Here is a 9,705-nt window from a genome sequence, read left to right as displayed (position 1 = left end):
ACATCTCTCCACAACATCTGAATGTCGCTGTTTAGTAAAGTTAGGCTTTACGGATTGAATAGCCATTACAGAACCTCAATATTGCTACATAAGCTACAATCAGCTTGATTTCCATCATATCCGTCTTCCAATGTCTGATTTATATTATTTGATCAATGTTTGGGCTATTTATCCAATACAACATTAAAAATATAAAGCCCATTCACCTTGCTGAACAAATTGCCTAATTTCATTTTGTGATAGCCTGCTAGAGCTTCAATTACAGATTTTAAACTAAAGAACGTCTACAATCATACATTTGTGTATTATTAAATTAGTATTAACTTGTTCTTAACTTATATCATGTACTCCCACCTTCCATTATGTGGCAGGTTCACAGCTGCTTCCAGAACACCACCAGACAGACCCACCCCTCCACACACCCTCAGCCCATCATGACGTCCACAGAGGAGCCGTCCGGCACGGTCCTCCACCGGCTGATCCAGGAGCAGCTCCGCTACGGCAACCCCACAGACACACGCACCTTACTGGCCATCCAGCAGCAGGCTCTGCGCGGAGGCAGCGGCGGCGGCGGCGGCGGAAGCGCGCCCGGCAGCCGGCCCAGCAGCGGGGGGGACGCGGCCCGGAGCCCGCGCTCCTCCCTGGAGAGCCTGACCCAGGAGGACGGCGGTGGCGGCGGCGGCGGCGGCGGGCAGTACCCCCAGCTCTCCGCCCGGCAGGAGCCCCAGGGCCAGGAGCACCAGGGGGACTACCCGCACTCGGAGAGCAGCTACACGCTGTACCAGCTGCACGGCGAGGAGCTGCCCACCTACGAGCAGGCCAAGGCCCAGTCGCAGTACCTGGCCGCGCACCACTGGGCCCCGGCCGCCCAGCTGGCGGTGGCGGGCCCCCTGAAGGAGCTCCACGAGGGGGCCTACCTGCGCGAGGGGGACTTCCGCGCCGAGGCGGACCCGGCGGAGCTGAAGAGGGGCCACGCGCGGTCGCTGAGCGAGCGCCGCATGCAGATGAACCTGGCGAGGAGCCACGCCGAGGCCAAGGCGGACGCCATGAAGAGCTCCTCCCACAGCTACCCGGAGCTGTTCTACTACCACCAGCCCCAGGCGGCCCCCCAGCCGGGCGCCGGGCACGGCCAGGACCAGCGCAGCCCGCCCCCCGAGTACTGTGCCCCCCCGCAACAGCCCCAAGGATTTGTACCCCTGGAGCAAGAGCCCATGCACAGGTACACGGAGGACGCAGTGTGGGTTGCGTGTTATTTTTTTTTCTTTCTTCTCCACCCACCGTGAATGGGGGGGGGGGGGGTGGATCGCGTCATCTCCGGCGTTTTCCGTTGAATTTCTTTTCAATTTGGGGCGTCTGCTGGTGATTGTCTCCTCGAGAGGGGTCATTGTGTCTGGTAGCGTGTAAACACGCCGTTGGTTACCGCTCCTCCTCTTGATTCACACCCGGGCCTCCCAATTCCCCCCCCCGGGCTCAAATATCTCCTCCGCGGGGGAACGGTTGTAGCATACCTGAGCTCCGCCGCAGGAACACGGTGTAGGAGGTGTAGTTTAGGCCCAACATGGACACTGTCGTCAGGACGCCCAGCATAGAGCATTTGTTGCCTACAGGGAGGGTTTACTGCTTGAGGAATATTGAGAATTGTATCTCCCCGGCAAGAAAACTCTTAATGGGGGGCAAGAGGTTTTTAGTGTGTGTGTGTGTGTGTGTGTGTGTGTGTGTGTGTGCGCGTGCGTGCGTGTGCGTGTGTGTGGGGGGGGGGTGTCCCTCCTCCTCAAGGTGTTGACATTCTTCGGCCAGAGGAGTCGGCTCGTCTGCTTGCGGACGGTCTAAAATAGGGGATGGCTGGGGGTTCATGTGATATTTCAGATGCCTCGCTCCAATGCATTCCTTTCTCACATCCATGCTACTCAGTATAGCAAGCCAGGGGAGGGAGGGGGGGCCGGTTGGTGTTTATGATTAATGTAGGCAGATATAACTGCTGTTGTTAATGCCTTTCTATTTCCTCCCTCTTGGGTGACGTGAGGAATCCGATAGGCTAGTCTTTGACCGCATGTCATTTCATACGTGAATTTATTTGAGATGCAAAACTAAATATATCGTACTTATGTCGCCACCTACTTATGCTAACTGCTCCCGCATCAATTTGTCTTAATGTAGGTATGGCCAGAACTGTCCGCAGCGCGATATGCTGTGCTACAACACACTGCCCCCTGCTGGCCTGGAGGAGCCCAGCCAGGTAGAGCTGCTGCTGATGGAGAACGATAGGCTGAGGCAGGAGCTGGAGAGCCACCGGGAGAAGTCCGGCCGCATCCACAAGGTAAGAGACAACATGGCCGCCAATGGGGACAAATCTCAAAGTCGAAATTATTTTGGAAATATTGTTTACGGTGTACGACCCAACCAAGGGATGTCATCTTTTCATTTTGTATCAACAAGAACATTCGTCACAACCCGCGTTGATATTTTCCTGTAAACGTTAACACGTTGGACTTTTTAATGACGGTAAAAGTCGCCCACAACAGGCTTAGGGGGGGTAAAAAAACAAACACTTTCCAGTTGAATCACACCGGTTGCAGTGTTGTCACACCAAACAACGTGACCTCACTCCCTGCATTTACACCTCGAACCCAAGGCATGCCGCAGCATACCGCTCGCTAGCCATTGTCACCTGTCTAGGAGGAAACTGGAGCCTAGCAAACAGTTGTCAGCCAGACATCTGACCCCAGGCACACTCCCTCATCTGCCCTAGAGAAATGCACTCAACAGCTGCTCACTTCCCCCCCTCAAGACACACAATCCCCTCTCTTGTACAACCGGGACCCAGAGAAAGTGTGTTTTCTGCATTCATGCCATTTTTGTTTTGGTATTTGTGAGAGCTTCTTGGGCGGGAGAGAAAGCAAAAGAGAGACGGCTTCATAAAAGATGGACGTTCCACTGAAGTCGTGTCTCGACGGCCCTTTCACACACTTCCCTCGTTTATATATTAATTGTTTTACATTACCTCATTCAAATTCCTGGGAGTCAGATTCTTCTTCTAACGTAACACACCCACACACACACCCACACACACACACTCTCACACACTCTCACTCCGATTGTTCTCATTGTTCGCTCAGCCAACAAACCGGCCAAGCCCTCTCAATCGTTCACGATCACAACAAAGCCCGGCGCGCTGGGCTCGTTTCAGCACACCACAACACTTGACATGGACTGCAACCCGAGTCCCAATACGCTTACGTCACCCAAAAAACCTGTGCCTTGACTCAGCCCTTAAGAATGATAATTGCCACAGTTGGAAAGTTTTTCTTCTCCCTCTCTCTCTGCCTCTGCCGGGGCCACAGCCCTGGGTAAACATGCCAGTGTGACTGCCGTCATGGTGGGCGTCGCTGGAGCTGTTTCCGCAAACCCAGGCACAGGCATGCACACCTTTTCCCGCACTGGCAGCCTTCCCGAAAGAGCAAGAGCAAGAGCGGCCTTTGTGTGTTTATGTGTGTGTGTGTGTTTGTGTGTGTGTGTGTGTGTGGGTGTGTGTGTGCACGCCCGCACCTGGAACTAGGCCTGTTGCCCCAAAGGAATGCAGATACAGATCAGAGCTGGCAAGGAGGGGTGCGGACTGAAATTCCGCACTCGTGATTATATAAAGAAAATATTACAATTCGGTGTAATTATGTGTGGGGGCCACCTTTACTTCTTAAATCTCTGGAAGTGATAATCCTATCCGATTATTGTTTAAAACTAAACCTTCGCAATATGCTTGTTTTCATGGGTGTTGGTCTAACATTCATGCTGAACATGCTAGTGTTAATCCTTTAGAAGGAAAGGGGAGAAAAAAATTACATAAAATCCGTTAATACATCCGTCAAACATTGCGTCAATCAACATTCACACTAAATTCTTTATTCATCAAATTAATTTTGTTTCATAAATGAGGCAATTCACGTGAAATGGGAAAAACGGCAGAGTACAATGATGTACGTTCTTCAGTTGAATTTGAAGTCTCTCAGCCACCAGATCCCTATATTATGTATCCTTAATTTCTCTCTTGTCCGCCTCCAGTTGGAGCAGGAGATCCAGCGTATATCGGAGGCCTACGAGACCCTGATCCAGGGCAGCGGCAAGCGGGAGACCCTGGAGCAGACCCTCAGGAAGAGGCTGGTGGCCGAGATCCGGAGGCTGCAGGACTTCAACCGGGACCTGCGAGGTGAGCGCCCCGACACAAGCGCCCTGACGCTAGGAAGGAGACGCTCAATCGCGAGTGGTATTTTAAGGATTATAAAAAAAAATGACTCACGGTATTCCGGTGGAATCTCTTTTTCAGAAAACTTGGAGAATGCTCGAACGCACGTCGCTAAGGAAGTGGAGGCCGCGGACCACAACCAGCACATCATGGCCAAACTCCTCGAGCAGAGTGAGTTGTCCCGTCCGGTTTGATTCCTCTCTCTCTCTCTCTCTCTCTCTCTCTCTCTCTCTCTCTCCGTCTCTTGCTGGATATTCTCTCCCTGCTCCTCCTTCATGATGTACATTCACGATATGGATTCAGTGGTTGGAAGGCAACATGGGTGGGGGAATGGGGGGTAGGGGCATGGGGGGTGGGCATTAGGCACATCCCGCATGAAGGAATTTTTCACTTGCGTCAACTCCTCGGCTTGCTTGGTAAGTAGCCTTAATGGAGAGAGAGAGAAATTATAAATCATAATGGAAAAAAGTGCAGTGGAACCAAAATACTGGAAAAAGTAGTTCTAAATCAGTGGTTGTTGGTGTGGCCATTTTGAACAATGTGCTCGTGCTGTTATGTGGGTCAAAGGGATGCCCCCGCCACGACCTCCCCTGAACACCCTTCCTCTTCCCCTTCCCTTCCCCGTCCTCTCTCCGTGATCCACTGGCGCTCGGGTCCATAGCTGCATCCGAGCGGCCCCAGGAGAAGCAGCTTGTTTGCGCAACCTCAATGGGAGGAAGTGGGAGTGATGCATGCGGCCCACTTTCTCTATAACAGGAAATGCCTCAGATGCTCAACAATTGGATCCCAGTGTTTCCCCGGTCCGAACCTCCCTTCGCCCTTCTCGGCTTTCCCTCTCCTCCGACTCGGGATCTCGACAGGGTTATCTAAACACTGCGTTCACGACGACGTAAACACGTGCTGAATAATCACCCCTAACCCCTTCCTCCTCTTCCTCTCCCCCTCCAGACGAAGAGCAGAACTTTGAGCGGGAGCGCGTGGAACGCGAGCTGCAGCGGCTCCGGGCGGCGGCCGAGGAGCAGAGCGTGCGCTCGGAGCGGGTGGAGCAGGCGCTGGAGGCGTCGCGCGGGCGTGGCCACCAGCTGGAGGAGGAGCTGAGGAAGAAGAGGGCGTACGTGGAGAAGGTGGAGCGCCTGCAGGGCGCCCTGGCCCAGCTGCAGGCCACCTGCGAGAAGCGGGAGAACCTGGAGATGAGGCTGAGGACGCGGCTGGAGCAGGAGCTCCGGAGCCTGAGGGCCCAGCAGGTAAACAGTTGGATCTCAACGGAGGACACGCACTGGATCACGGGTAGCCGTCGGATCATTTACACTTCGGCTCCTTGTCAGAAGAAAGAGAGACAATAGATCACCGTGGTTACAGTAAGGATGTTCATAGAACCAAGTGCCAAGCACTCCCCATTGCTAGGTTAACCCATTCCCCGAATGCAACAATGCTAGCTAGGATAAGACGCTACACATTGATAAGTGCTATTTGTGTAGAAAATGCTTTCTACAAGTGCAAGGACATGCAACATACAATAAGAGGAGTAATGCATAGGGATTAAATGCAGTGTAGAAATCTTTGTGGCATGATGCGGCCATGTTGAACCGTAACTTTATGAACTGACCCAGCGATTTCTCTCCGTGTTTGACCTAACCCCCGTCTTTCTCTCTCTCTCTCTCTCTCTCTCTCTCTCTCTCCCCTCCCTACAGAGGCAGTCCCAGCCCCCCGGTGTGACGGTGGGATCGCTGCACGAGCGGCTGCGGGAGCGCGAGGAGCGTGTGCTGGCCCTGGAGGCCGACACGGTCCGCTGGGAGCAGAAGTACCTGGAGGAGAGCACCATGAGGCAGTTCGCCATGGAGGTGGCCGCCACCGCCGCCGCCCAGAGGTACGTCGCCCCCCCTCCCGGCCTGAGAGAGAGTCGAACACACTGGAACACATTGGTTCTGTGTTCATGGGGAAGGGTCCTCGTCGTACTGGAGGAACTTTGCGTTGCAAACCGCGCCGTCTATGCGGATCAAAACCGTACCAAACCCTAACGGCTGTGTGCGCCACACTGTGGATCTTTATGTTCATCCAAAATGTATCCAAACGGTTTGACAAGCGGACCCGATTTTTTATGCAGTTCTTTTTCTTTTTTTTTCTATTTCACAGAGACACCACCATCATCAACCATTCTCCCTGCCACTCCTCCAACAACAGCTTCAACGAGGACCTCCCAGCCACCGACTTCCGGAACCAGGAGATGGAGAACAGGTGAATGATTCATTAGAAAACAACCGACGATTCCATATAGTGTAGTGAAGCATGACAGGGAATGCTCTCTGCTGTTAATGTTCACGCGGAAGCTGGTCAACGTTAACGTTCCTCGTCTCTCTGGATGTGCTCCCGCCAGGATCCGAGCTCTGTACGCTGAGATCCTGGAGAAAGACGCGGTGATCAAGATCTTCCGTCAACGGCTGCATCAGGACCAGGGCAGGAAGGACGGGCCGTGCCCGCGATACGGTCTCCCCAAGGGGGGCGGGTTGGGGGCACCTCTGAGACCCGCCTCCTCCACGCCTGCTATAAGCATCGCTACGTGTACGTCCAAGAGCAGAGGTAAGGGCCCTGTTTTTTTTCGTTTCTTTCTTTTTTCGGTTCCTTTAACCAAAGCCCCTGTTCATAATCTGACCTCCTGTAAATTATCAGACAGTTGGTTGTTGACACACACTCACTCACTCACTCCCTAACTCTCTCAAGTAAACACCCCACTCTCTCAAGAAAACACACACACACACGCACGCACGCACACACACACACACACACACACTACAGGTCACACACACAATTCAACTATGTAGACATTAGTATTCACTCTGAAAGCTTTAATCCTCCCTTAATCTCACTTTTGTTAAGCAAAGAAAGTCGTGTCTCAAAAAGAAAGAATTCAATTTATTGACGGATATTTACTGTTTGGCCCTCCAGGTAAAAGTCTATCGGACGACCAGACCTCGTCTCCCCGGCTGTTCTCTGCACAATCTGAACCTGGTTCGTTGTCTCTCCACGAGGAGGGGGTCAAACCCAGCCTTCCCCTGGCTGACAGTCGGCTCCACAGTGGTGAGTACCGTGTTCTCTCCCACACACAACCACAAAAGGCTAATAATGGTGTGATTGAAGATTTGCCCAAGAACATAATGCGATTTCAGATTTCCACATGCTTATTTATTTTTGTTTGTAAGCTCATTGCTGGATTGTAGTCCTCATTGATTAACCCACACTGGGCCTTGGCCAGCCAATCAAATACCAGCACTGTAGGTCAGGGTTCAGAATGTGGACCTCGAGGAATGTGCACGAAATGATACAGATCGACTGGGCATATAAACCACTGTAGATCACCTCAACCCCATTTGTCCTATTATTAATCATGCCATGGCTGTTAACACCGTTTGAGGAGTTACTGCTGTTTGTACAAACCTTTATCTCATTATCATTATTATTTTCTCCCCAACAGACAATGACGTGCCAAATAAGTTGCCATTAAACCCGTTCAGGGGATTGGAAGAATTGGATTCGGAGGCGGTGGAAATCTTTATTTAAAGACTGAATGTGGACGACAAAGACAAAGACAAAGAAAGAAGACGAAGCCTACGAAACACTTCAGACACTATGCGGAGCACAAGTTGATTTCATTGATTATTGTCGTTGTTGGGGCACAAACGGAGGTTGTTTAAGACAGTAATGGCATAATGAAAACAAGCCGAGGGGTCAATGAATGATAGAATGGATGGTTTCACATGCAGGGGACATAGCTGTGCTGTGTCTCTGACTCTCTCTCCCCCAGGCGGGCTGCTGCAGGCCGGCTGTCCGGCCACGGGGAGCTGAAATGTGAATTGTTTGAGGTACTCAAGACAGTATTGTGGATTGTAATAGGGGAAAATGTTCTCAAGAGAGTGTAGGCCAAAATATTTATATAATTGCTGCTTTTTCTAACCCCTCTCCCCCGTCCACGTTCCGCCCTCCTTTCTCAACCCAGGGAGTTTAGACGCTTCATTTTATTTAATCTGGTTTCCACATTCCCCAAATATTATCTAGAGCCACTGGCTTTCTCAGATGCGCCTTTTTTAAGACAAGGTTATCTTTGTGGATTCACGACCCGCATTCTGTTACTCCCTAAATGCATGTGACTTAAGTTCATTCCTGCCACTTTTGCGGTTCAGAAAAGAGAAACAAACAAAGATGTCATAAGCTATTTAAACTCGCCAAACTCAAAACAAAGATATCAGAAACTGCGCTGCCTCGCCCGGGTCTTACGGTCTAGGCCGGCCAAAATGCAGGCGTAGAATATTGGAATGGTTGCGTTAAACAAGGACACAGAGGAAACAACTGTTTTGTTACATACCTGGTGTCTTTTCAAACTCGGAGGCGCGAGGGAGGGAGGTGGTGGTCAGCGTGGGGCTGAACCATCATCTGTTCCCCTAACTTTATTTGACTTTGTGTGTGCGTGTGTGGTTGTACGTGGTGTGTTTGTGTGCGAGCGCGTGTGTCTGAGTGTTCGATCCCTGATTCGGTGTACCTGCTGGTTCAGGCACCTTTCAGGGATTAAATCTGAAAACCATACTGTTTGGGTTTTGTTTACTGTGAGCTTTGAACTAACAAACAGGACAATTAATATCATATATTTTATACAGATATTTGTATTATTTTAGATATTATAGTGCGATGCCAAAGAGTTTATGTTTGTTTTTTAAATTATGTGCAGACAATCACGGTGATGTCAAATTGTACACCAACCCAAGCAAGTGTTGACTTCAAAACATTCAAGACATTTCTGTGAACTTAACAATAATATGAAGGTTTTAAAATGGAATTCATGCATTTCATTTCAAAAGAAATAAAATATTCTAATATATGAAAAATTCATACTTGTGCTTTGCTTTCCTTTATTTCTATCTTCTTTCCAATGATCAGTTAAAATACACAGAGACTTGTGCGCGGTCTCATCCGCTTGGTTTCTTGTTGCGTCTCACTATAACCTGATACTGTTCCTCATGTCTCCAGGCTTCCAAGATGGCCCCCGCTGGGGAGAGGACTCATGGTTAATGAATGCCAGACCCACATTCTTCTGGGTTCAGATTTCTCGGGTGGCCCGCTCTCTTGTTCTCTCTCCTGGCTTTGGAGAGCATACTGGACATAGATCACATTCTCATGCTGACATGTTACCGTAGACGTGACAAAGGCAGGTTCCTCCCTGGGCTTAAAGGGCGATGCCATTTGAAATTCAAAACAACTTTACTAGCATGTGTGGCATTCTTTATTGTTTTTTTCCCATCGCCCCAGACAGTGAACCGTTGCAAAACACACGCACTTCCAAAGCATTTTCTATTGGAATTATATTTAACAAAAGTAAGGTGTGGGCTGATGGATTTCTGTTTTTGAGGTGATGTTTGATTCTGAACCTTCTCTGTATCATACACCGTCCCCCCCTCTCTGTCAAACAGATAAATGCTGAC

General features: G+C 50.5%; 1 protein-coding gene and 1 long non-coding RNA gene across 2 annotated transcripts in view; one reads left to right on the top strand and one right to left on the bottom strand.

Moving 5' to 3' along the window:
• The window catches only part of LOC132462639 (angiomotin-like 2a), a 9,529-nt gene extending 414 nt beyond the window's left edge, over nt 1-9,115 (top strand). Inside the window, exons 2-11 of the mRNA XM_060058276.1 lie at nt 372-1,219; nt 2,158-2,317; nt 4,057-4,201; nt 4,319-4,408; nt 5,186-5,481; nt 5,929-6,104; nt 6,371-6,472; nt 6,612-6,814; nt 7,181-7,312; nt 7,707-9,115. Of these exons, the coding sequence (XP_059914259.1) occupies nt 435-1,219; nt 2,158-2,317; nt 4,057-4,201; nt 4,319-4,408; nt 5,186-5,481; nt 5,929-6,104; nt 6,371-6,472; nt 6,612-6,814; nt 7,181-7,312; nt 7,707-7,792 (2,175 nt within the window). The 5' untranslated portion in view covers nt 372-434 and the 3' untranslated portion in view covers nt 7,793-9,115. The remainder of the gene's footprint in view (nt 1-371; nt 1,220-2,157; nt 2,318-4,056; nt 4,202-4,318; nt 4,409-5,185; nt 5,482-5,928; nt 6,105-6,370; nt 6,473-6,611; nt 6,815-7,180; nt 7,313-7,706) is intronic.
• Nucleotides 2,477-3,475, bottom strand: LOC132462640 (uncharacterized). Its single transcript, XR_009526882.1, has 2 exons — nt 2,964-3,475; nt 2,477-2,911 (listed from the first exon to the last, which is right to left on the bottom strand). It is a non-coding gene; the product is annotated as an uncharacterized LOC132462640 (long non-coding RNA).
• Nucleotides 9,116-9,705: the final 590 nt, after the last annotated feature.

The sequence above is a fragment of the Gadus macrocephalus genome, chromosome 8, assembly GCF_031168955.1.
Source record: "Gadus macrocephalus chromosome 8, ASM3116895v1".
In the NCBI taxonomy this organism is placed as follows: Eukaryota; Metazoa; Chordata; class Actinopteri; order Gadiformes; family Gadidae; genus Gadus; species Gadus macrocephalus.
Note: the sequence above shows the minus strand (reverse complement) of the source record. Positions and strands in the feature narration are given on the sequence as shown.